General features: G+C 38.2%; 4 protein-coding genes across 5 annotated transcripts in view; 1 reads left to right on the top strand and 3 right to left on the bottom strand.

Moving 5' to 3' along the window:
* Positions 1–27463, bottom strand: part of LOC118262624 (carcinine transporter-like) — a 284870-nt gene that overhangs the window by 210000 nt on the left and 47407 nt on the right. The window lies entirely within an intron of this gene.
* Positions 425–6054, bottom strand: LOC118262233 (kelch domain-containing protein 4). Its single transcript, XM_035573420.2, has 9 exons — positions 5853–6054; positions 5100–5273; positions 4558–4679; positions 4180–4288; positions 3610–3837; positions 2881–3093; positions 1995–2166; positions 1067–1276; positions 425–792 (listed from the first exon to the last, which is right to left on the bottom strand). The coding sequence occupies exons 1-9, from the start codon at positions 5961–5963 to the stop codon at positions 662–664; spliced, it is 1470 nt and encodes a 489-aa protein (XP_035429313.2). The 5' UTR covers positions 5964–6054; the 3' UTR covers positions 425–661.
* Positions 6516–27074, top strand: LOC118262625 (general transcription factor IIF subunit 1). Its single transcript, XM_050697361.1, has 13 exons — positions 6516–6755; positions 6961–7157; positions 14194–14328; positions 19774–19945; positions 20416–20522; positions 20855–20976; positions 21470–21595; positions 22469–22577; positions 22887–22952; positions 23714–23865; positions 24893–25009; positions 26346–26478; positions 26833–27074. The coding sequence occupies exons 1-13, from the start codon at positions 6735–6737 to the stop codon at positions 27038–27040; spliced, it is 1665 nt and encodes a 554-aa protein (XP_050553318.1). The 5' UTR covers positions 6516–6734; the 3' UTR covers positions 27041–27074.
* On the bottom strand, positions 17806–20216 carry LOC126910618 (asparagine-rich protein-like). The gene is made up of 2 exons (XM_050697691.1): positions 18066–20216; positions 17806–17985 (listed from the first exon to the last, which is right to left on the bottom strand). Exons 1-2 carry the CDS (start codon positions 19951–19953, stop codon positions 17921–17923), a joined length of 1953 nt encoding a protein of 650 aa, XP_050553648.1. The 5' UTR covers positions 19954–20216; the 3' UTR covers positions 17806–17920.

The raw sequence follows: 27463 nt of genomic DNA, 5'->3' as shown, positions 1-27463 counted from the left end.
ACTTAATTTCAACTTTAAATTGATAGACACAAGGTATATTTTTGAGTGTGTTGTTGTATTTCTTGTGAATTAGTTAGGAAAATACAGAAAAATTGATTGAGAATTAGTTTCAATAATATTTTTTGTGGAAAAACATCGTAATAGAAGCCATTTTAATTGTATTTGAATGATACCCAGCTGCCTCGAAGGGTGGATAGTGAAATGTGAGTTAGAATGAGTGTATGTAGACTAATGTTTTTATAAAGATATATTATTGCGTAGATTTAATACCTGTACATATAATAAAACAGATAACACGTGTATTAAAGGTCTTTTATTTAATTTACCATTCAAATTTATACCTTATACCCCTAGAAATAAGACTGCTTGCTTAACACTGCTAATATTCTATTTAGGTAATTTTCATGAAATAAAAGTCAGTTGCTGGTAATAAAAAAATGATCTATTGTTTAAAACTTACCGCTAATTACAAATAGATATAGGAAATTGAATCTAAACACGTATACAACAAGTACTAGTTTAGATTAACAGTAAAACTGTAGATTAAAACACATAGACGTATAGAATACGAGTTTATAAAAATATCAAATTATACTTAATTCAAATCACAGTGTACTCGACTTTCAACCTTAGTTTCTTATGATATAAGATTCATTTTAGCTTAATCACTATCGGAGTCGCTATCGGATTCGCTATCTGAGCCAGATTCCCATTCTTCGGAGTCAGATCCAAGCCAGTCGGGCAGTGAAGGCTGCTCTATCAGAGTCTTCCATTCATTTAGTTTATGTAAATCTATAAACAAGAAAAATTATGATTAGTTACTACTTCACAATTTAGGAATAAATACTGACGACTAGTATAGTGTTGGCGAATCGGGGATTGGGAAGATTTAAGGGGGGGGAACAAAGGGGTAATTGGGTCTCCGCGGTAACCTTACTCACACAACGAAACACAACACAAGCGTTGTTTTACGTTGGTTTTCTGTGAGGCTGTGGTATCACTCCCTTTGGTGCCGAAGCATGGCTCTCCGAATACAAACATTCATAACAAAATAAGAAATGCTCACCTAAACTATACATATCAGATAGATAGAACTGTTTGTCGTCTTTCTCCAGCACCCCTCCGTACACATAGAGCGTGGCGCGTTGCACCGCCATCATGGCGGACATGCGGGGGCCCGGGCCGCTCTTGGGGCCCGCCGGGGCCGCCGCCAGGGACCCGGCCACTGGGGCCGCGGCACCGCCCAACTTCATTGTGAATACTTCGTCTGTTACCACTGAAAATGGAGAGAAGATAGTTTATTAGTTAAATAAATAAATAAGAATAAGGTTTGGGTAGCAATTTCAATATCTTTTTACAATATAACAACATACAATAAAATCAACAAAATATATGTGTATTTCTTGTAATTACAATAATTACACTACAAATCAACAAGGAATTGAACTCGAGTGTATATTTGACTCTGGTATATAAAATGACATTAAACTTTTGGAGTACAAAATCCGAATCGCAACTTTTCAGGGATAAGCATTCTCTATGTCTGTTCGTAAGTATAAATTCAAAATTCAGACATAAAATATAAAAATACAGGAAACTACAGTGACATCCTAGGTACTTTCTAAGTTTGTGTGCTCCATCTTTGGCCACATCTTCGCTTCGTTCTAGCAGTAAGCGGGTGGGCGCCAAAAACAGACTTATGAATGCGAAAAAAAAAATCGTACCTCTCCAACCCGAAGCGCGTATCTATACTTATTTTATAAAGCTGAAGAGTTTGTTTGTTTGTTTGAACGCGCTAATCTCCAGAACTACGGATCCGATTTGAATAATTGTTTTTGTGTTGAATAGTGTATTTATCGAGGAAGGCTATAGGCTATAAAACATCACGCTATGACCAATAGGACCCAAGCAGAGTGGGTGAAACCGCGCGGAAGTAGCTAGTTAAACATATAGCGCATATTTTACATAATGTCAAGTGGTATATTTGAATTCACCTGTAACAGTCTCCTCTGCCTTCTGCACGGTTTCCTCCTCCTTGGCGACTGGCTTGGCTCCGAGCTGTTCCGACCGCAGCGTGACGATGTGCCACTTGCCAGTCTCCATGTCCAGCAGTTGCAGGTCGTCACTCATCTCACCACGGAGCTCTTCCTCCGTTTCTTCTACATCCTGTAATGAATTCAAATTAATAGTGTTTATTGTTTAATTGATATCATCGTGTTTGTATTGGTGAACAGTAATTAGAACACAGTATCTACAAGGTATTTGCAATCTGTTGTATAACATAATTAGCTTTTCTTTCTACTTATAAAAGCAGACTGCCTCGTTGGCCGAGTGGTTGCATGTGCGACTGTCGGGCAATGGGTCGGGTTCGATTCTCGGGTCGGGCGAAGTATCACTGGGCTTTTTTCTGTTTCTCGAAAAAATTCTCAATAGTAGCACGGAGTCTGGAAATGTGCCCGGTATATTGCAATAGGCTCACCACCACATTACATGGGACTTAAAATATAAATATTGTGAAATGTGGGTGTATTTTGGCATTATGTGCCATAATGTGCCTCTCTGCCTACCTCTTCGGGGATTAAAAACATGACGTTACGTTATAAAAGCAGTTTAATTAATCCAAACTATTCAAAGAGTCTGTTCCGCAAAACTTAAATGTAAGTGTAAAAGTTACTGTTTATTTGCTTAACGCCCGAATACTCAAACGCTACTCAATTTTAAGTTGCACTTAAATATCGTGCTATCTCTGTCATTTCATAAAGAATTGATAGTGACAGAACTACATTTGAGAGCGTCTTAAAATTGAGTAGCGTTTGAGTATTCGGGCATAACTAACATATATTTCTAAGCAAACATCAGTGAATGTGGTAAACGACTTACACTGACACCTCCGAACACATATCCGCGGTTGCTATGCGGGTTGACGGCGGCGGCCTGGCCGGCCCGCGCGGGGGGCGCGGCCGGCCCCCCCGCCTGCGCGCGCCACGCCCAGCCGCCCCCCTCCTTCAGCGACAGCCGGAACAGGTCCGTGTGGGTCTGAGTACGCTCGGAACGACCTTCGCGGACACGGGAGAAACCGCCGTAGATTAGGAGCTGTGAAATACAAATAAAAGGAGATTAGGAGTTGTGAAATACAAATAAAAGGAGATTAGGAGTTGTGAAATACAAATAAAAGGTTGTATTTTTTTTTTAAGTAGTGGTTGTTTATCCATCTTCGTTAATACAAAAGCTTTTTATAAACAGGGCTAATGAATGGGAGAAATTTTACGCTGTCCTTTTCTTTCACTGCTGATTCAAAGATATAGAAATTGATAGCTGATTCTTAGAATTTGGAAAGTTCCACATAAGGTACATAAGTTCCAATTATTTATTTTTGGCACAAGTCACTTATCTATACTTAATATTATAAAGCTGAAGAGTTTGTTTGTTTCTTTGTTTGAACGCGTTAATTTCCGGAACTACTGGTCCGATTTGAATAATTCTTTTTGTATTGAATAGTGCATTTATCGAGGAAGGCTATAGGCTATAAAACATCACGCTATGACCAATAGAAGCCAAGTAGAGCAGGTGAAACCGCGCGGAAGTAGCTAGTTAATTAATAAAACTTACCGAATCACTCCCAGCGGGTAGCATGACACAAGCGGACCTAGCAGTAGGTCCTTTGCCACTGGGAGCCAGTTTGCTCCAGGTCCTGGTATCGAGGCTGAAGGAGTACACGTCGTCGAAGTACCGACACTCGCGCCCGTCGTCCGCGTACCCGCCGAACACGATGATGTTCCGACCAAGAAGCGCCATGCGGTGACCTGAACGAGAGCACGGACCGTTCGGTGCTACCACCTGGTGGGAGAGAAAGAAAATGTTAAAAGTTTGTGCAGTATCAGTGTAAGGGCCACTGATACCCCGGGAGAAAATATTGTGGCGCCCACTTAAGGGAAGCAATATCAAGTGTTAGTTTTTTGCGGATATCATCGGCGCCCCCCAGAATTTGTCGCCCTGGGCCATCGGCTCATCACGCCCCCCCCCCTAACGCTGGCACAGAGTTTGTGATAAGCTCTGTTTAAATAATATATTATAGGTTGGTCTTGTAATTTTTTTGTTTAAAATAATGCTTAATAACTGATCAATAAACTGTTTTGGCCAATAAATGTTAGCACAATTCATCCATAAACGATAACATACCTTCTCCCATTTCTTCTCAGCCAGCGAGAAGCACCAGAGATCCTTGTAATGATGGAACTGTGTCTCCGAGGGACTCGTAAACTCTCCACCAAACACCCACAGCTCTCCTCTGAGAAACAAATGCAAACATTATAAACAATCTTTATAAAAGTTATATAAACGAAATGAGATATTTAAAGAACACTAATTTGTGGATTGCACAAAGAGTTATTCTATGGCGGGTTACCCATGTGCCAAACATGTAGTAATTTTTCTGAAAAAATCTACAAACTCCTGTAAATCAATGCATTAGAAGCAAAGCATACTGTAAAAGAATAGTAAAAACTAGCCTCTTCAAAAATTTACTAAAACTGTATAAGAATTAAATAAAAATCATACTTATTAGCAGGAGTAGCAATGGCCTGATGAGCTGATCTTGGTGGAGGAGCTCCGGGAGCCTTCAGGATCTTCCACGAGTTGTTTGTGGGGTTGTAGAACAGCAGCTCGTTGTATACCTCAGTCTGTAACAAGGATATAAATTATGTTAAGATTTGTACAGGAAGCAATTAAGAAAAAATTAAGAAAAAAGGTTTGGGATTATGTTTTATAGCTTTAAATGCAACACTAAAGGACTAAAAGAGAAAAGCCTAAGTAGGCTGCGCGACCTCGCCCTGTTTGCGCATGCTGCTCATGATGAAGAGTCCCTCTGTTACTTGAAACTAGTAGATCTTTTCTACATTCATTTAAGTGAGTAAACCATGATTTTTAATTAATTTGATTTAGCTTACAATGTTGTTGTGAATTGTTATCGATTGACACACTAAACTAAAAACTAAAGTTTGTAAAAATACAAACTAAACTTTTTAAAATACAAACTTGCACTCACACTAGATATGAAAAGGCTAGTTTGTAATTAACAGAAACAAATCTTCGCGACATACCTTCTGGCCATTGTGATATTCTCCTCCAAACAAGATGAGTTCATTATTAGTAGGATGCGGTGTCAGTGTAGCGTATGCTCTAGGCGACGGAGGACCGGGCAGAGCCTTCTCCGTGGCTGCAGACCTCTTCGCTTCCTCTCGCTCAATCTCTGCTATTACTTTAGCAATGTCCTCCTGAAAAATAAGTGTACATGTTAAAATACCATGCCAGTGACTGACATTTGTGACATTGTAGGTAGCTAATAACATTTTTTATAATCTCCTTATTTCCTTGCAATCTGCCAAAAACTTAATTTAGTTTATATTATTATAGTGATGTTCATTTAAATTATTTTAAAGAGTAACACGTGTTTATAATTTGTAAGCCGGAATTGCAGTAGTAAAAGTATAATATTTGCAGTGTGTTATTTATGGGTCTCTTAAGATTTATTAGTTGGCAGTAAAAAAATACTATAATGATTATTAAATAAAGGATTAGTGATAAAATTTGTTGTAATAAATACCTATTATTTAAATATAAATCTAATTATTAGTAACGCTATTCGTTACGTTTTGATCCAAATTAACTTAACATGTGGATGATTTCAATATTTTATTTATTTTAATTACAAATGAAAAATAGTTTGATGCTGATGATAGGAACTGTTAGGAAATGATAGAAAAAAATACTTATACTTTTCATAGGGACTCTTAGAGTGTAAGTTTGTCTGTAATAAAATAATTTAAATTAATTAATAAGTTGTATTTACTAACCTCTCCCAAATTAGCTAATTCCTTCTTCAACCTATTAGCAAGCTTCTTCTCAGTTTTAGCGGCTGTTTTCACAGCACCGCTGACCTTATTCTTGTTCTTCTTTTTGCCCATTTTAATAGAAAACTAGCACTAAAAAATTCAAAACAAACTAATGTTCAAGCAAGGGTTGTACTCTTTTTTGACAACAGTTGTATTTCTAGGTTATGTAGATGACCATAGGCTATAATTTGCTGCGTCCGAAAACCATGATTTCTTCATGCACATTATAACAAAATAAAAACATAAAGGTGATTTAGCTTAATATTTATTATTATGTATAAAAATAAATTTCTCTGTGTTTTTAAAAACGTAGGATGTAAAGGCAGGATATTAAGTATTAAATTAATATTTTTTGATGACACCAATGAAATATGTTTTCTGAACGAGTCAGAAATGTCACTGTACGTTTAGTTCTTTATTTAGGGGAATTAAAGTAACTCAAAGATTTTAAGAAGTTATTAAATATTGTTATAATCGTTATGATAATAATTAGCAAAGAGTAGGTATTATTACTAAGTATAGTAGACTCATATACGTTACAAATTAAATAAATAGATCAAGACGATGTAACAAAAGTACAAAACGTTTTACATGTCACGTGGAAACCGTCACTGTCATTAGTTGCTTGATTTGATAGGTTGACACTGCTGTCAGTCAGTCAAAATCAAAAAACTCAAGAAAGAACAGCATTTTTATGGTGCCATATATACTTGAGCACCAAATAAAATAAATATAAGTAATTTATTTATAAGCACAAATAATGTGTAACTGTAATAAATAAGAACAACAATACTTTATTTATTTCTAATTTCTGGTAAAGTGAAAATTAGTTGGCAAAACAAAATGACGTCGCCTGGACCATCGGTACGTAATTGTGCATCTGTTTACAATCTCTACGTATTTAGAAATAGGGCTTATATTCGTTACTTGGACGTGTTAATCTTTCTGTCATTGTTTGATCTAAAATTAGAAACAATTAGACGTTCTATGCAAATTTTCGTAAACAGCTGCTCATAACTGTAAACCCAGGTGATCTTCGTCATTGTTATGTTACAAATCCTTGTTTCAGAATTCCTTCCAGCAGTCATCTGCTGCTGCGTCCGTCCAAGAGTTTAAGATCCGTGTGCCGAAGAATGTGAAGAAAAAATACCATGTAATGAGATTCAATGCCACCTTGAACGTGGATTTCGCAAAATGGACGCACGTGAAAATGGAACGTGAGAATAACATCAAGGAGTTTAAGGGACTTGACGAGGATATGCCAAAGTAAGTTGTTAGAAGAAGAAACAAAAAAAGATAGCTTAGTATAAAAAAGGTAGAAGAAATGAGGTTAAATTTAGGGTCTGGGAATGTTGGGGGTTGTTGGTAGATTTGCAATGAAAATGGTAATACCAAGCTTTACAGAAGTGCTGGTAACTATGAATGATGCTGAAAGGTAGGCTCTGCAATACTCTGTATCCACAGATATGTATTTTAAAGCACAATATTATAAATCTATCTTAGTGGAGTGGCTGCTAGTCCATACACACAAACATATAACATAAATATGATTACTGAAATGCCATTATTAAATTCTTGACCGTTATTTGAAGCTTACTATTTGAGATAGGCCCTACCTGATTTCCGGCTACATATGTCCTTCTCCTTCACTCTTATACGTCTGTCTCGCTCGCACTATCCCCACCAGGCAGGTCCGAGCTCGGTTGGAGGGTCGAGGACGTTCTCAAATCATTGGCGTCTTGTTTTTCGGCGAGTACGGTTGTCTTCACCGTAAAAAGAAGGATCACCTACGCGTGAGTTAATAAAATTTTTTAACGGTGTTACCGTTCGTGTTTAAAATCGAATTTATATAACGTTTATATTATACTTAATTCAAATTATTACGCAGGTATGTAACGTATTTTAGCGTTATTTTTCCTTGCTCCTTTTTATTTTAGAAACATTTACCTATTGTCCTTTCTCCTAGACTCAGTATAAAGTGTCATAATTATACTGTGTCTTAGTTGTGAATCTTTTGTGTTTTACAGATACCTAACATATATAAAAAAAAAAAAAAGTGTTTTACTTTTAGGATGAACGAATCAAATAACAATAGTGAATGTGCCAACGCAAGTGTTGAGGAGCCACGACATGACTGTGCACAGGATCGTGTATCCAAAGCGGTTCTGTCCAATTCACGGAAACGTACACAGTCAGTGAGTAGGAGTTCATCATCTAGTAGCAGCCCTTCTTCGTCAGATTCCACGGATTCCGCGAGCTCCTCCGACCGAAAGAAGAAACGTGGCCGTCACCACAAAAGAAGGGGGGGCAAACACAGTCGCAAATCACGGAAAGACAATCGGCAGATGCAAAAGTTATTCCGAGAGGTGAGTGCGTTACGAAATCAAATTACTTTATCATCATCAGTGCCATGTGGTAGTGCGGAGCCCGCTTCAGTTGTAGACAATGACGCGTTGATTGATGACAATGTGAGCGGAATCTTATACAATGATAGTATTGACGCGTACGCAGGTGAGCCTACTCGGGTTCAACTGCCGTTCAATTTCGATATTGAAACAAAACTGAAAGAACCTGCGGTTCCCAAGGCACCCGATAATTTATTGAAAGCCCTTCAGGATGTACAATATTTTAATAAAAGTGAATGGAGTGAGGTCAGGTATTCTGAAGTACAAAAATCATATTGCCATACGCCTGGTTTTGTTGACCTGGAGGCTAACGAGGAAATTCGTGCATATGATCAGTTGCGCCATTTGGCCTACGCTGACAAAGCCTACGCCGCTCTCACTTTTTGTGCGCTGAAACAGAGGCAGGCCTTATCATCTACCTTGACAGAACTACTATCCTGGGCTCATGCAGAACAGGATTTAAATTTTAATAGCTTGCAGGATAAGATTACGGAGGTTTTCTCTAATGGTGATTTCCAAAAAGTGTCTTCAGATTTGTTGCAGCTTATCTGTGGACATAGGGCTGAAATTTTACAAATGCGCCGAGATGGAATAACTAATCACGTCCGTGATCCTTTAATAAAGGCAACGTTACGCAAGATCCCACCATCTGATCGCCATTTATTTGAGAATGAGTCGTTTACCGCTGCCCTTGAAAAAATGGGTGGAGTTAAGAAGGCATTCGTTCCTTTAACCAAACCTACAAGTGGCTCTGCTTCTCAAGCAGGACCGAATAAAGCTGCTCGCCACCCCCCGCAGGGGTCGGCTCTTTATCATGGACCCTCGCAGGGTACCAGCCATGGATGCTGCACCTTTGTGCCTCATCCACATTATCAATATCGCCAGTCCTCGCAGGACTGCTATCATGATCGTCCTCAGCGACAGAATAATCAGAGTGACCGTCGCACGGCACCTACAAGCAACAATAGAGGTTCCTTTCGCTCACGAGGTGGCCACCAAAACTACAAACAGCAGAATCAAGGCAAAGGAAACCGTAAACGCCCCGGAGTCTCCTCTGACTACAACTCTGGGAACAAAAACCGTAAGTACTGACTCGATACAATTCAGGGCGGGTCAACTGGCACTATTTTACGACCGATGGGAGGAAATGGGAGCTCCAAACTTTCTGTTGCGCATAATAACAGGGTACCGCATACCCTTTCTTCTAAAACCACCTCTAATGCTGCCAAATTTGAGGAAAGGACCTTACATCACAAAGGAGTCCAAATCGATGTCTGCACTCATCAGTCAGATGAAAGATCAGGGGTATTAGAAGCAGTGCCGCGTTCCCCGAGCTTCCTGTCAACAATGTTTCTGGTGCCAAAGAGCGTTGGATCCGATCGCCCAATTTTCAACTTAAGAGCTTTAAACGACTATGTAATAACGGAACCCTTCAGCCTAATAAATGTATTTCGTGTACCAGACTTTCTCCAGCCAGGCGACTGGCTTTGCAAAGTAGACCTATCGCAGGCATACTTCCATTTACCGATATATCCGGCACACAGAAGATTTTTGCGCCTCATTTATCAAGGGGAACTTTTAGAAATGACCTGCCTACCCTTCGGCCTCAGTACAGCACCAAAAGTGTTTGCTTCCCTAAGCAACTGGGTAGCTCAGACATTGCGAGAGCAGAATCTGCGCATAATTGTATATTTAGACGACTTCCTGGTAGCTCACCAGGACAAGGACACTCTGCAATCTCATGTTCACATACTTCTGAACCGTCTAGAATATCTAGGGTGGCAGGTAAACCTAAAGAAATCCGTTGTATCCCCGCAAAAGAGTCTTGTGTACCTGGGAATTCACTGGAATCCCTGGGACAACGAAAAATCTCTTCCGCAAGACAAGACCAAAGATCTTATCCACAAGGTCTCTGCAATGCTGAACTTGGGCAAGGCCTGTCTGCAAGAATTACAAAGCCTAGTGGGCCTTCTAAACTTTGCGAGTTTTGCTGTGCCACAGGGCAGACTACATCACCGCTCTCTGCTCAGCCTCCTAAATGCATCTCTAAAGATTCCAGTCAGGAAGGCGATCCGCTTACCAGACGATGTTCTAGAAGAGCTTCGGTGGTGGCTTCACAACTGTCACCAGGCATCTGCAATCCATCTCCCACCACCAACACATTTCGTGACCACAGACGCTTCCGATCTAGCCTGGGGAGCCCAGGTGGACGGTTACGCAGTGTCAGGTTTGTGGACTGCTCAAGAGCAGCATCTACATTGCAATATCAAAGAGATGTTGGCGATCTTAAAGGTGTTCGAAACCCACGGTCCTCTACTGTGCATGTCCACTGTTCTGTTCCAGTGCGACAATCGAACAGTTGTGGCCTACTTGCGGAACGAAGGCGGCACAAGATCGCCTCCTCTGATGGATGTAACGCGGAGAGTGTTCAGCCTACTGGTCCTTCATCAGATAAACCTGACAGTCAATTATATACCCGGCATTTACAATAGACATGCGGATCACCTGTCCAGACACAAACGAGTACCAGAATGGCATCTTCTACCTGCTTGCACGGCGAAGATATTTCACAAGTTTGGCACCCCGGTAATAGATCTATTTGCGTCCAGTCGGGCCAACGTGGTAGCCAACTACGTGTCGCTGGATTTGACAGACACCCAAGCGATATTCCACAATGCCTTTTCCCGGCAGTGGAACTATCACCTTGCGTGGGTGTTTCCACCACCATATATGATACCCAAGGTGCTGGCCCATCTCAACTCGGCGACCGGGCTGTACCTGTTAATCGTCCCCCGGTGGAGTCGAGTTTTCTGGCGGGCCGATCTCAAAGCCCGAGCAGTAGCATCTCCGTGGTCGATCATCAATCTCAAGGAGTATCTAATAGACACCACGACCGGCCTGCCTCCCCCCAAGGTCCAAGAGATGGCGCTCGAGGTCTGGAAGTGTGGGGGTGGGCGGAAAGTCTAACGGGTTGGAATGAGGATCAAATACGATTACTCAGATCTTCGTGGCGTACTTCGACCCTTAAAACCTACAAGGTCGCGTGGGATCGATGGGTATTTTGGTCAAAAAAGTATAATTTGGACCCTTTTCACCCTACAGGGCCCATGGTTGCTCGATATCTAGCAGACCTATATCTTATCAACAAGTTGTCTTATAACACTATTTTGCTTCACAAATCAGTGGTAGCTACTCTGTGCAATGCCGAAGATGCTGGACAAATTAGTTCACATACATTGGTGAAACACGTCTTAAAGTCAATAGCTTTAAAGAAACCGGTCACCCATAAGCCTCCAGTCTGGAATATAGATACCCTGACCTCCTTCTTAAGCTCAAACACTGTAGATGAAAATAACCCTTTCGCTGCTTCCCGTCATACAGCAACACTCCTCCTCCTGTGCTCAGGCAGACGAGTTCATGACCTGACATTGCTGCTAGTGGACTCAGATCATTGTGTCGATGACGGCAGTAACATTATTTTAAAACCAATGTTTGGCTCTAAAACCGATAGTGACACTCATAGGCAATCCGGTTGGAGGTTACTACCTAATACTACTTGTAAAAATCTGGATCCAGTATTTTGGGTCAGAAAATTAATTGATCTCCTTAAAGACAGACGAGATTCAGTTAACTGTCCCAACTTATTTATCAATATCAGAGGAAAAGCAAAGGCGGCCTCTCGCACTGTGATTGCGGGATGGGTTAAAACCGTGCTAACAGAGGCTGGCATACCTGTTACACCGGGAAGTTTACGTTCAGCTGTATCCTCAAAAAATTGGTCTGATAACTTTCCTCTGGATGAGATTTTGTCCAGAGGAAATTGGAAGTCTAAAGATACCTTTACACGTTTCTACAGACGAGAGATAGTGCCAGCCTCTGCTAGCAATAGCATTACCAGAATGTTTAATCCAGCTGATTAAAGTCTATTATTATTATCAATACCAATTATTTTCATTGATTATTGATTGATTATTTGTAACAGAGGAATGTTGTTAGTAAAGATTTGTTAGTGATTGTTTGTAAAGAAAATAAAGTATGATCCCATAATATAAAGTGTTATTTATTTCTTACACATACTAAAGCTGATTTTTATGTAATATCACACTATCTTTCAAATGGCTTTTATTTCACATTGGCGTCCCCACCACCAGGCGATAACAAACACGTCTCAAATAGTAAGCTTCAAATAACGGTCAAGAATTTAATAACAGCGTTTTACCTGAAATAAAACGCTTATTAAATACTTACCTTATTTGAAGCTTACAAATAATTTCTGCCTGGTATTTTCGACTCAATGATTTGAGAACGTCCTCAACCCTCCAACCGAGCTCGGACCTGCCTGGTGGGGATAGTGCGAGCGAGACAGACGTATAAGAGTGAAGGAGAAGGACATATGTAGCCGGAAATCAGGTAGGGCCTATCTCAAATAGTAAGCTTCAAATAAGGTAAGTATTTAATAAGCGTTTTATTTCAGGTAAAACGCTGTTATATTGTTGGTTATGTTAAGTGAATATGTGGGTGACTGTGCTGTTGGTGTGCTTATTGTTAAATAAATAAATAAATAACTGCCACCGCCAAATGTACGCCAATAGCTACAGTTCTTATGCACCATTTTTGCTTGATCAACAGTCTGCAGTCTTTTTTATGCATGCTCATCGGTTAAGGGTACTTTTAATTTGGTGCTTGTTTAACGTATTGTTAATCTTGTGTACATATTGTCAATCAGGTTGATTTATACCAGTCTAGAGCACCCGCTATTGATGGTCCCATTCATATCTGTTCTGTATACTTCTTTCATAAAACTGCTTTTATCCATCCTTTCTACATGACCAATTGACCATATAATAATATAATTTTCACTTATACTAGCTATAGTATGTTTAAAAATTATGTATGTTATTTAGGGTTTGTATATGGTAAAACAGGGTGAATAGATATAGGAATAGGGTGAATAGATTTAGAATATTGTCCAAACATTTATTCACCCCTTTTCAGTATCTATTCACCCCTCAAATAGGCTACTTTCCTACTAGTCAAATTCAATACTTTTTTCGAAACGTCAAAAACAATATTTTCTATGAACTTTGTATGAAATAGTGCGTTATGACGTCATAAGTTTTTGATGTCAAATAGCAGACTTATTTCTAGAAATTTAGCTAGGAAAATTCGAAAATTAAATACTTCATCAAATTTATGAATAAGATTGTGATTATTTTTTAATATTTTATTGTATTGAAAAGTTGTAATAATTTATTTTTGACCAAGGATAGTACCCAATTCTATTCACTCCATTTTAATTACATCTTGTTCTAATTATAAACAGTATCAGACACAGACAGGAAAACAATATTCTATAAATGTTTATATTAATTACAGTTTCATAATATTATTCAAATGCCTATTATCTCAATAGTTTATGGCTTGCTTATGGTAAAATGACATATTTGAAGTGACCAGAGGGGTTTTTATTAGTAAGTTGCATTGTGTGGCAAACAATGCAGTGAGTGTCATACAGCGAATAACCTTTAAACATTTATTATTATTAAAAGAGATAGATTTATGAAATGAAAATGAATGAATGAAATGAAAAAGCGTTTATTCACATTACTAATTAAGTTTTACAAAATTCTTTACTTCTGCCAAACTGGAAAACAGTTTGTTGGCAGATGCAGCTCATGTAATTTTATACGTTCTGACAATTTTGTGCAAATACTTTTCCATAAACAAAACATTGTTATAATAACAACTTAAACACTAACTAACTGAGCATGCGTAACAAAAATCTTTTTATAGATCACACAATATCTAAGTATTCAGAGATTGGCAAAACAATCATTTGAGGTATTATGAAACTGTACATTACGTAGCAATTAAGATGTTTCTGTAATCCCAATAAGATTCGGCGCTGGTTCAGAATATGGGCGCGACGTGCGCGAGGAGGCGCGGCGCAAGAAGTTCGGTATCATCTCCCGCAAGTACAAGCCCGAAGATCAGCCCTGGATACTCAAAGTCGGTGGCAAGACTGGCAAGAAGTAAGTAATCTATATTTTATATGTACATTTTTTTTATGAAACACACGTAAACGAACAGACGTATCACCTGATGGTAAGCAATCGCCGCCGCCCATGGACACTTGAAACACCAGAGGCATTACAAGTGCGTTGCCGGCTTTTTGGGGGTTAGGAAGTTAAGGTTTTTATGTTTGTTAAATTAAACGACTTGATGTGAGATGACTTATATTTTACATTATTTTACAATGTTAATTATTTACTATATTAATAGGTGCGACTGCACTCGACACACACTAGAACGACAGTGGTCGTTGACCTCAGACCATAGTGACGGGGTAATGACATGAACGAATGATACTAAATTAGTGATGTAACATCCCCCTTCTTAAATTAAAAAATTAATCTATTTCATCGATTAACCTTTGTGTTGGTCTCACAACACGACCTGACTTAGTTTTATACAATTGTGGGAATTTTGGATTCTCCGGCTCCTGTCTGTCACCCTCATCTCTCCCCTGCGAAGAATTGGACCTCATAGGAGTAGGGTTGTCACTGCCATTACAATATTTATGCCTTAAGTGTACCCTATTTCTCCTATATCTGACTTTATTTATATCTTCTACAATGTATGACCTATTATCTGGACATCTTTCCTTCACAGTGGCATGTTCCCAATGACTCTTAGGATTTCTCTTAAAATATACATGATCATTTGGTTGTAACATAGACAATGGTTTAGTATTCCTATTATAATACTTTGACTTATTTAAATTATTTTTGACAACAGACTTTTCATATTCTTTAAATCTTACAACCTTTGGCTTTAACCTTTTATATGACACTGGTATGTTATCTCTTAAAGTTCTAGACATTAACAATTGAGCGGGTGACGACAGATTATTCTTAGGTGTGTTTCTATAATGCAATAATGCTATGTATGGATCTGACCCATTTTCCTTACATTTTCTTAGCATATTTTTGACAATTTTGACTGAGCTTTCTGCTTGACCATTTGACTGTGAATGATATGGGCTAGTGACTACATGTTCTATGTCCCATTCATTTAGAAAATTTTTAAATTCTACTGACTGAAATTGTGGACCACCATCAGACACTAAAGATAATGGTATCCCATGACGTGCAAAAATTGACTTTAAATGTGTGATTACATTGCTTGAACGACTGTCTTTGTTTAACAAAGCAATTTCTATAAATTTTGAGTAGTAGTCAGTCAGTGACAATTAGTATTCACAAACGATACTATGTTAAATTCTAATCAAAACAATACTTGATACATTAAATCTATACCAACGCATAGCCATTGTCAATGGCAATAGATGTCACAAGGTTTATTTCTTGTTAGAGAAAGATAAGTATTTTTCGGACAGACAGACAGTTGTGTTTAGGGATCCCGATTTTGTTATTGTTCCATATTTGTGAATATAAAACCAACACAAATATTAACAAAATTGTTCTTGGATACCGGTAACTGTTTATGTTTTGACATGACAACTCAAAATTGTTCTTGGTTACCAGTTATTTATATTTTGACGTTGTTGTATGACAACTCAAAATTGTTCTTGGTTACCGGTAACTATTTATATTTTGACGTTGTTGTATGACAACTCAAAATTGTTCTGTAACTGTTTATGTTTTGACGTTGTTGTATGACAACTGATATGAACGTCAAGCAGCGACGTGAAATACGCAACATACGAGAACCAATCACAGAGCTCTATTCAACGCTACGGGTTGGCTTAGACAAGGGTCGTAAGTATCGTTTATGAATTGAAAGGCTTGCCAGATGTTACGCAGTGAGAAATGCCTTAAGAGCGTTGCTACTTCACTGAGGAAAGTATCGTTTGTGAATTGTAAATCTATACCGACTTGTTGCCATGGATACTTACAAATTTCAAAATTTTGTAGTGGTTCCTTTTGGTTACATGGTTTGAATTTAGCACATATTAAACATTGTTCTACTATGTTTTTTATATCTGTAGACATATTTGGCCAATACAAAGATTCTCTAGCTAATTTCAAACATTTATTTATACCTTGGTGACCTTTATGTATTTTATCTAACATTTCTTTATACATTGACTTAGGAACAATTAATTTTGAACCTTTAAATATTAAATCTTTAATTACATGAATTTCAGCTTGAATATTCCAATATGGTTTTAATAATGGACTTACATTGTTTTTATTTTTAGGCCATCCTTCATAATAATATTTCTTTAACAATTGCAAACTTTCATCTTTCTTAGTTTCCTGACTTAATTTTGTGCTATATTCTTTACTAATTGCAAGGTTTGAATACATTAAATTTACATGACATGACATTTCAGACTCATTTTCAGGTACATAATTTTCCTGAATAGCTGCTCTTGACAAAGTATCTGATATATACATTTCTTTACCAGGTACATGTATGACTTCTAAATCATATTTTTGCAAGGTTAACATCATACGTTGTAATCTTGCAGGTACATCATGAAGTGGTTTTTTAAATAAATAGACTAATGGTTTATGATCAGTATGTACTGTTACTCTATGACCGTAGACATATTGGTGAAACTTTTCACAACCAAATTGTATTGCTAACAATTCTTTCTCAATTTGAGCATATCTTTCCTGGGTTATGGTGAGAGTTTTAGAACTATATGCAATAGGTTTATTATTTTGCAAAATTACTGCACCTAATGCTGACTTTGACGAATCGACTGACAAGACTAATGGAATTTGTGGATTGTAATGAGCTAAGACTGGTGATCTTGTGATCTCCTCTTTCAAAATTTTAAGACATTTCTCATGATTCTCATCCCAAATCCAGACTGAATCTTTTTTCAAAAGATTTCTTAATATTTGAGTTTTTTCTGACAAATTCTTAATGAATGGACCTAGGTAATTAATCATACCTAATATTCTTTGCAACTCTTTGACATTGGTTGGTGTGGGCATCTCGAGTATTGCTTTGACTTTCTCTTGATCAACCCTAGCACCATCTTTATTAAATACATAACCAAGAAAACATACCTCTGACACTAGAAATTTACATTTCGACTTGTTAAATTTTAAATTAACTTGACGTGCTCTTTGCATAACTTTATGTAGTCGTTCATTATGAACCGACTCATTAGGACCATGTACTAAAATATCATCAATGAAAATTAAAACTCCTTCCAAATCACCGAACAAATTCATCATAATTCTTTGAAATATTTCAGACGAAGCACTTATGCCATAAGGCAATCTTAAGTACCTGTATCTACCAAATGGTGTTTGGAAAGTACACAGATCTGAACTATATTCATCTAACTTTATCATCCAGAAACCTGAGAAAGCGTCTAGATGCGTAAAACATGCAGCACCTTTTAACTGTGACCTTATCTCATCAATAGACTTTAACGGATAATGTTCTCTCATTATACAATTATTTAAGTTTCTAGGATCTAAGCATATTCTTAATTGACCTGAACTTTTGACAGTGACTACCACAGAATTTACCCATTCAGTTGGTTTTGTGACTTTTTGTATGACTTGCATTTGCTCCATGCGATCCAATTCCTCGCGCAGCTTTCCTTGCAATGCAAACGGAACTTTCCTTGGCGGATCAATACACGGAACTGCACCAGGCTTGAGTTTCAGATGACAGACTGGGGGTAGACATCCAAGACCCTTAAACAAATCATCATATTGTGTAAGAATTTGTTTACAAAAATCTTGTTTTGTGACGGAAAATACACGTTTTATTATACCTAATTTTTCACAAGTGGGAAGACCTAAGACAGTTGGACAGAGTATATTTGCTACAATGAACACTATATTTTCACAAATATTTCTATTTTCTATGTTTAAATTACATTTTAAATTTACTTTGCCTAGAATTGGAATGTTATTGCCACCAAATCCTGTGACATTTACATGACATTTATCAATTTGTGACTTTGACAGATTCAAGTTTTTGACAGATATGACATTTACATCTGCGCCTGAGTCTATGACACAATTTATTTTTCGGTTACCCACATGTAAGTTTATTTTCCATGAACTACCTGAATAATGATTTTCTGAAACTGAATTACCCTTGACATGACTAATTTGTTGATTTAAATTATTTAGATGAGATGCTACGTTTGGTATATTTGAATGCATGTTGTGACTATTTGTTTCTGATGCTGAATTACTTACATTTGACTGACAATGATGTGACTTCTTAGTGTACTTGTGGTGATTAATGTTTTGGAAGTGTGTATTATGTGACTTATTGACGGACTGACTGTTCTTATTGGATTTATTATAATTAACATGTCCTTGACCTAGACTATGACTGTTTTTATTGTTATTTATTGTCTTACGACTGACGGACTTTGGACTTTTATTAGTGTAGCATGAATATTGCTCACTTTGACTATTTTTATTTTGACTTATTTGACTTATAGGACTATTTTTATTAAGACTTTGACTTGTAAGACTGTTTTTATTATGACGGTGTAATCTCTCAGTGCAATAAGCATTGTCATCATGGAGATTACCTAGACTTGGACTATTTTTGTTTTGACAGTGTAATCTCTCAGTGCAATAAGCATTGTCATCATGGAGATTACCTGGACTGTGTTCTTGTGTGTGTGTGTGCGTATTGACGGGTTTTTGACTGTATGATCGACTTTTTGACTGTTTTTGTGGCTGACTGTGTGACTGTTTATGTAAATGACTAAGATGATTATGACTCGACTGACTGTTTAAAATTCCTACAAAATAATTATCATTTTGTATTGACTTGGAAGTAAACGAATACAACTGTCTGACTTGTTTATTCTTATAGCAAAACTTAGCATAATGACCAAATGAGTTACATGACCTGCATTGTACTCCGATCGCTGGGCACTTCGTTCGATGAGACTGCCCACAGCGACCACATGTTGATGCTGACTGCCTCATCGGACTGGGAGACTTCCACGTGGCCCGATGTGGCGTTTGACTTGAAGCACGCTGTCGACAGACTCGTCGACCGCCGCTCCTTTGACGCAGTTGCATCACCTTCTCGCCGTCTTCGACGATGGACTTGTTAATCATCTTGTCTGCATCCTGCTGTGCGACAATTAGGGTTTTCGCCAACTCTCGCATCCTCTCATAGGTGAGGTTGGGCTCTTGCAACAGCCTTTGCCGGATGTGTGACAAATCCATGTGCATGTTGGCGATGAAAATATCCCGGATCATGGACTCGCGCAGGGTTCCGAACTCGCAATCCTGGCTCTTTAGCTCCAGATCGGTTATGAAATCGTCGATGCTCTCGGATTGAGCTTGCCTCCTTGTAAAAAACATGTACCTGCACATGGTAAGATTCTTGCGTGGCTCAAAGTACAGGTCGAATTTGACCTTGACGTCTTCTATTTTGGCTTCATCCAGGCTGATGTTAAAGGTATTGAAGATTTCGAGACCTTTAGGGCCAATACTGTGAAGCAGAATGGCCACCTTCCGCTTCTCCTCCGACCTGTCTAAACCTGATGCCAGCAGATACAGCTCCAGTCGCTGCCACCATTTCCTCCACGCCTCCGCGTTGTTCGCGGTTGCCTCCGACGACAACTTAAGACACTCCAGACCGGCCACACGGCACCTCGTGTCGCCGACGTCTTCGGTAGACATTTTGTTTTTTTTTTTTAATTTTTCGTTAACAAACGAATCTTCTTTATTTCGTTGTTACTTTCACTTCTGACACCATGTATTGTTTTTATGTTTGTTAAATTAAACGACTTGATGTGAGATGACTTATATTTTACATTATTTTACAATGTTAATTATTTACTATATTAATAGGTGCGACTGCACTCGACACACACTAGAACGACAGTGGTCGTTGACCTCAGACCATAGTGACGGGGTAATGACATGAACGAATGATACTAAATTAGTGAGGCCTTTTTCGGTTTTCGGAACATTCCTCAGTGGTAGCACGAATTGTGTCCAGTATATGGCAATAGGCTCACCCCCTATTACATAGGACTTATAACACAAATGGTGAAAAGTGGGTGTACATTGTAATGAAAACCTTTGCCTACCCCTTCGGGGAAAAAAGGCGTGACGTTGCGTTGCGTGAAAGAGTAGTAGAAAACATTAGTATTTACTATTGTTTTGGTTGGTTTCAGGTATAATTTCCAACCCATCCAGAGGTACAAAGCTCTGTCAGCCGAGGAAGCTGATGAAGAGTTTGGAAGGTAAATTAATATTGTAATTGTTTGCATCTTTGGTCAAAGTAAACATCACAACATTAGTCAATAAAAAATTACCTAGGGGAGAGTCATAACATTAGCTGGCGATAAGTTTTTACGACATAGGGCAGGCAAATCAATGGACACCCTCAATACAAGAGATCAATTTCTCTGAGCAGGATTTGGAGATTTGGGATGCGAGGAGGATTGGGCCTCTGCCTCCGTGTCACACCTGTTCTCTGTGAGGCCGTGCTATAACTCCGGTCGAGCTAGCTTATTCGTGTCCTCTTGTGGAAATTCTTCTTAAATGTTCGTTAAAACATAATAATTAATTTCAGACGCAATAAAGTGCTCAACTACTTCTCGTTGATGTTCCGTAAACGCATGCGCGGTGATGACGCCGCGGATGACGCCGACGACCCTGACGAGAAGAAGCTCAAAGGCTCTAAGGCTAAGAAAGGTGAGGCTACCTCTAAGTACTGGATTTTAATTGTCATTTAGATATCGGAGTCACCCATCATTAGTTGTCTATCTCCAATTTCTAAATTTTTATGTCGGACTAATTTGCACCTACCGCAAGGATGGCGAACCTTTATGCATGAACGTGCCATTATTTCTAAAGAATGTTTAATGAAGTCATAGACGTGCCATCAAATTATTTTAACTTTCTGATTATTTGGAAAATAATAACAATAAGTACATTTTGCAATGTTTTTATTATACGCGTAATTTAAATTAATGTAATTATTTAACGCGTTTTTTCTTAGTCCATAATTAATTTCGTGATCGGCGACGTGCCCAAAATATTGTGCCATTGGTTCGCCATCCCTGACCTACCGTATTTTCCCCACATCACTTAAATGTAGACAAGAAAGAATGCCTGTGATATTATGTCCGCCTTGGTAACATTATTGTGCAATAAGTTTAAATAAATAAATAAATTTTGATTACAGATCTCAAACTATCGGAGATGGACGAGTGGATAGATTCCGACGACGATTCGTCTAATTCTGAGAATGAGAAGGATAAAGACAATGACAGCGACACCGGGTCCAATAACAAGAAGAAGAAAAAGAAAGGTAGAGAATCTGCTACCAAGGCTCGGATACCGGTTAAATTTTCAAACCGCTATTATGTACTCGTACGCAAAACCTTTACATTGGGTTTCGTTCGCGAAACTGGTTTTTTTAAACCGGTTTTTTTAAACCGGTTTTTGGAACAGTATTTTCATAAAGGTTTTTTCGGATTAAACGGTTTAGATCAATAAAAACCGGTTAATACGGACGCACATCAAAGAAACGCCGCGCGCTGTTCTGATTATATTCAATAATAATATTTCAACGCGTGTACCGACATGCCCCTGGTCGAATAAACCGGTTAATTTAGGTTAAAATAAAGTCCTTTAATGTTCACGTTCTTAAGAAAAGTTCGGAGGAAAACCGTAATAAACCGGTATTAACCGGTATTTTTTAAACCGGTTCCGAGCCTTGTCTGCTAGTACTGTTGATAATGTTGGCCGTTAGAGGCGCTGGTGTCGAGTTTGGCGTACTGGAACTTAAATAAAATTATTCTCTTTTGTCTCCCGAAGTATTATAAGTTCCATTAAATATGATTGCATGGTTAGTGTGGTAATTGGGCAACCGGCTGCCGCACAACGTGTTGCGGATTTGATTCTTGCACAGAGCAACTCTTTGTGTGATCCACAAATTGTTGTTTCGGGTCATGTGTACGTGAATGTGTATGTTTGTAACCGCACACAGGAGAAAATCCTAGTGTGGGGCAACGTTATTTAATAAAATATAATAGGAAGCGAGGCTATCGATATACACTGAGTACAATTCCAGACCAGAGTCTGGAGTTCTCAGTAGTAGAAAATATGATAAATATTATTGTTGTGTTGTTGTAAAATGAATTCTATGTATATGATAATAATATTGCAATACTCGGTCCAGCGGCTGCAAATAAGAAGAAGAAGAAAGTTGAGGACGAGGCTTTCGAGGAGAGTGATGACGGAGACGAGGAGGGACGAGAGAGGGACTACATATCAGACTCCTCTGAGAGGTACGCAACACGTATTTTCTTTTATTACTTAAAATAAAGTACGCAAATAGCTTAGTAATAATGTACCAGAGATATTGTAGAAATCATTTTATAAAAAAGAGTAACGATGGAGTTTCTTGCCCGTTCTTCTCCATTCGAAGCAGCACTTTAGAACGAGGTCCTAGCTTCACTGACGGACAGACTGACGGACAATTCAATTTACCGTTTCAAAAGTGCCTAATTTAGGATTAATTGAAATAAATGCTTTGACTTTAGTGAAATAATGTGTTTATAAGCTAAATATCTTTATATTGTGATTTAATTTCGCAGTGAATCTGATCACGAGACCAAAGCCAACAAAGAACTGAAAGGTGTGGCAGAAGAAGACGCGCTCAGGTAATGTATTTTCTTTTATGAAATACTAGCTACTTCCGCGCGGTTTCACCCGCTCTGCTCGGCTCCTATTGGTCATAGCGTGATGTTTTATAGCCTATAGCCTTCCTCGATAAATGCACTATTCAACACAAAAAGAATTATTCAATTCGGACCAGTAGTTCCCGAGATTAGCGCGTTCAAACAAACAAACAAACAATCAAACAAACTCTTCAGCTTTATAATATTAGTATAGTAGATGTAATAATAATGTTCTAAACCATTAAAATAAAAAGGTGCACAGACAAGAAGAAAAGAAATGCCGTAATATGCACCTCTGCCTACCCCTTGGGGGATAAAAGGCGTGACGGTGTACAGACTGAAGGTTTATTTACTTACGTAACTATTAGACGAGCCGCGGTCAGTCAGTTGGTTACTCATGACTATGAGTCCTGGGAGTGGGTTGAAACTAGTCGAGTTACCTCGTCGAACAGTTAACAGTTCACACACGGTACACACACACGGTAATTATCTAAATAGTGAGATACTGCTAACAGTATCTCACTATTTAGATAATCACCGTGTGTTTTGTTTCGTTGCGGGATCCAAGACAGTCATTCATTTCCCTGGGACGCGCCGGACTTCAGTGTTCCGGTGTTTTCATGTTTGTATCTACTGTAGATCCTGGCTTACAGGAGTTGCAGCGGTATGGGAGGTTGTGGCGGGCTTGTCCCATTAATAAAAAATACTGTGTGTTTTTCTAACAATTATCACAAAACTTTTAGAAAACTCCTGGCTTCCGATGAGGATTCGGAGGAAGAACAAGAGAACAAGGAGCAGGAAGAGGAACAAGAGGACGAGCCCACTAAGGAGGGAGAGGAGCGAGCCAGCAAACTCACCAAGAAGAAGAAGAACAAACCTGATGATGCCAAGAAAGGTATTTTGATGCAGTTGCAGTACAGCTTCGCGTGGCGTGTGATAGTACGAATGGCCGGCTCGACCGTAATGAAATGAAATGATGATGAAATGAAATTTATTTCTATAAGTAGGTTATAAAATAACACTTTTACACGTAAATTTTTCAAATAGCTAGATGAGGCCGGCATTTCCTATTCGACTACTCTGAGAAGAAATGCCGAAACAAACTCAGAGGTCATAATCTCTTTTAAAGTTCAGACAAAGAAATAGAGGATAATGTGAGAGAACCTCACGCGAGAATATTACGGTCTCACGGGTGGACTGGGGTGTCTATGGGCGTTCAGTACAAGTTTGCTTTACGTTAAACGAAAATGAAACGAGAGTGCGTTCGGCGCTCTGATTAGCCGGCGCGAATGAACCAACCAATCAGAGCATCGAACGTGTTCTCGTTTCGATTTTGTTAAACGTAAAACTTGTACTAAGGGTACAGGTGATCGTACAAGTTTGATTTACGTTTAATAAAATTGAAACGCGCGAATGAACCAAGCAATCGAAAGAAAAGAAAGAAAGAAAATTTTTTTTTATTTTGCACCGGGCACGATGCACCAAAAAAAACAAAGCGAAAATTAAAACAAATATAAAAGTAATAAAAATATTCACAGATTATTCTTATCTAAAAAAAAACACAGAAAAAAAAAGAAAAGTACTACACAATATGAGAAGATAAGAAAAAAGAATAAAAATAACATAAAAAAAAATAACATAAAAGTAAAACTAAAAACAACTAAAACAAAAAACAATCGGAACGCGTTTTGGTTGGTCCATTGGAGCCGGCCAATCAGAGCGCCGAACGCGCTCTGTAAAGTAAAGAAAACTCGTACTAAGGCCCCTTTTTGATTATTTGCTGACTTATCCCATAAAAAACGTTTGTTACCCTTGAGTTTTAATTATACTTTATTCACTCTTGTATAAGTTTACTACCAAATTCGTGATTGCTTTTCATTCCCAGTTTTCCTTTTAGTTTACTTACTTGTATTATCTTACAGACTCAAGCAGTGAGTTGAGTTCCGACTCCGACACGGACCCTGAAACTACTCCTGCAGTGAAGAAACCCAAGAAATCCAAGAGCAATGACAAGAGTGGACCCACCGCCAGTACATCCGGTATGTATGCGACATTGTGTCTTATTCTGTAACGGTGTAAGGTTGTAATTCACATGATTAGTGGATAAATGGATTTATTGGATTTGTATTTGAGTTTATTAAACTTCAGACAATTTTATTCAATTTATTTTTGAATTTATTATAAAGGACATGGCTAAACCAAAGTATGGATGTCGTAACCCGTACAAATAAATATTGTATAAATATGGTACCTAGCAATAAATAAAGCCCCATAATTAAAAATTGATATTTTGTAATTAAGAAGGTCCAGAAACTTGGCATATCTGCGCAATCCTGAAAATAAAGTAGCGTTCCTACGTCAAACAACGTTACAAAAACTTCAAACTATAACATTGCTGTGAACTTTTACCAAGGCGTTTTGATGTACCTGAGCCGAAAGTTATTTATATATGAGGTAGATAGGTAAACAATTCTGCTTATACTAGATAATGAACACAAAGTAACCAAGGACAGACACAAAATATAATTATAGTAAGATTGTGCAATCTTATACAAAATATATATTTTGTGTCGATCAAAACATTTACAATTATTTGGTTTCAGAAAAAAGTCATTATATTACCGTTATTAAAAATTGATGTTCGTTTAATTATTTCGATTTGATTTTCGGGGAAACTAATGTCCTAATAATAGCTTGCAGTACCTACTTCCGTGTTGTCATGTCAAACCACAACAGAAAAAAATCAATTATGAAACTTATTTTTTGTTAATTTTTGTTCACCAAGTTATAAGAATTAGTTAAACACAAAATAATTCATAAGTGAATATTTAAATGATACGTGTTAGCGTGAAATTCGTATTCTTGTTATTATGCCTGGGTCAGTCATTTAGCCATCTCCTTTATATTACACGAAAACTTTTATTAATTTTTTAGGTTAAAATAGTTTGATATTAAAATGTGTCCTTGACTTGACGGAATATCAATTGTCGTTTAACGCAACAGCTTTTATTTACACACCTTTTAAACATAACAAAGGAGTAGGTTCTCAATTCAAAACATCAGTATATGTGACGCATAATTACATACGGTGAAATGGGGTGAATAGATACAGAAGAGGGGTGAATAAATGTGGGTGTTCTACTTCTATTCACCCCTTTTCTGTATATACCTATTCACGTTTTGAATTCTATTCACCCTGTTTAACGGTAATTATTATCTTCTGCATGAAGTAATTCTGCATGATGTGGCCTCCTATAATTGATGAAGCACATAGTTTTAATATTGTTGTATTGTTATTCGTGTTCTCAATGTGTATTCCTTGTTGGAGACCCTTATTAAGTAAATAAATAAACATTGATATCCCCCCTGGTCCAGCGGCGGGCAGCGCCAACACGTCCCGGTCGGGCACGCCGACGCCGACGGCGGCGCAGGCCGCCGTGGCCGCCGCCAACGCCGCCAACACCAACATGCCGCCCGCCAAGCGACCCAAACTCGACGCCTCCTACAGGTAAAGTAACTTTATTCTAACATACTTTAGGTCCAATTTGCCATACAATCAGTCGTAAACAGATTAGACTATTAAAGAACAATGCCATTATGACTGTCAAAAATTAGACGTCTAACCAAGCAGATTATTGCTATAAAGATTATTAATTTAGGTCATTAGTGTACCAAAACTATACAATTCGCTTATTCATTCACCCGCTCTGATTTTTCTAAACGTCTAGCCGTATGTGCAACATTCTAAACTTGAAACTGGTAAACTTCCCACTTATAATGAAAGAGCTTACAAAGTTGCTGCGCTGTCAAGTAATCTAAGATAGGGATGTATGCAGTTACATAATTTCATGGTACTTTGCAGTGAATGCGGTGTTACTGAAGAAGCAGTACGTCGCTACCTCGCCCGCAAACCGATGACGACAACCGAACTCTTGACCAAGTTCAAATCTAAGCGCACGGGGGTAAGCAGTGATCGCCTCGTGGAGACCATGACGCAGATCCTGAAGCGAATCAACCCCGTCAAACAGAACATTAACGGGAAAATGTACCTTAGTATAAAGAGCACCTGATTTAGCAAATATATTGTATTTTGTTTACCTATAATTCTTGGCGTTTTATTGTGGGGAATTCATGTTTGGGCTTTAGCTGTGAATGGTTATGAAATTAACAATCATCATCATCATTAGCCGAGAGACGTCCACTGCTGAACAAAGGCCTCCCCCTTAGTCCTCCACGTAGAACGACATGTCGCAAAATTAACAATATCACCAATAAAATAGACGGCCCTGATCGCTTACCACGCTCACGTGACACGTCTGCACGTTTGCCCGCTAATACAAAAATAAATGCTAAGATAAAATTAAAATGTTAAATATGATGACCTGACGACGATAATGAAAATCAAAAGACCAAAGAGTGGATCTCGCCAGTTTGTCATCAAATTATGGTCGTTTGAATTATAGAAAATATTGAAAACAGGGTTGAATGAATGA

Source organism: Spodoptera frugiperda, chromosome 12 (assembly GCF_023101765.2).
Source record: "Spodoptera frugiperda isolate SF20-4 chromosome 12, AGI-APGP_CSIRO_Sfru_2.0, whole genome shotgun sequence".
NCBI lineage: Eukaryota > Metazoa > Arthropoda > Insecta > Lepidoptera > Noctuidae > Spodoptera > Spodoptera frugiperda.
The sequence above is the reverse complement of the archived record's forward strand: the minus strand, read 5'-3'. Positions and strand labels throughout refer to the sequence as shown.

What these genes read in the sequence shown, in the direction of transcription:
- LOC118262233 (XM_035573420.2), bottom strand. Translation starts at nt 5,963, where the DNA reads ATGGGCAAAAAGAAGAACAAGAATAAGGTCAGCGGTGCTGTGAAAACA. An exon ending in CTGAGAAGAAATGGGAGAAG is followed by an intron (nt 3,838 to 4,179) that starts GTATGTTATCGT and finishes CTCTCCCACCAG; the next exon opens with GTGGTAGCACCGAACGGTCC. An exon ending in ATCTGATATGTATAGTTTAG is followed by an intron (nt 793 to 1,066) that starts GTGAGCATTTCT and finishes TCTTGTTTATAG; the next exon opens with ATTTACATAAACTAAATGAA.
- LOC118262625 (XM_050697361.1), top strand. Translation starts at nt 6,735, where the DNA reads ATGACGTCGCCTGGACCATCG. An exon ending in CTTGACGAGGATATGCCAAA is followed by an intron (nt 7,158 to 14,193) that starts GTAAGTTGTTAG and finishes AATCCCAATAAG; the next exon opens with ATTCGGCGCTGGTTCAGAAT. An exon ending in TCGTGTCGCCGACGTCTTCG is followed by an intron (nt 19,946 to 20,415) that starts GTAGACATTTTG and finishes AAAGAGTAGTAG; the next exon opens with AAAACATTAGTATTTACTAT.
- LOC126910618 (XM_050697691.1), bottom strand. Translation starts at nt 19,953, where the DNA reads ATGTCTACCGAAGACGTCGGCGACACGAGGTGCCGTGTGGCCGGTCTG. An exon ending in TCCCACTTGTGAAAAATTAG is followed by an intron (nt 17,986 to 18,065) that starts GTATAATAAAAC and finishes GATTTGTTTAAG; the next exon opens with GGTCTTGGATGTCTACCCCC.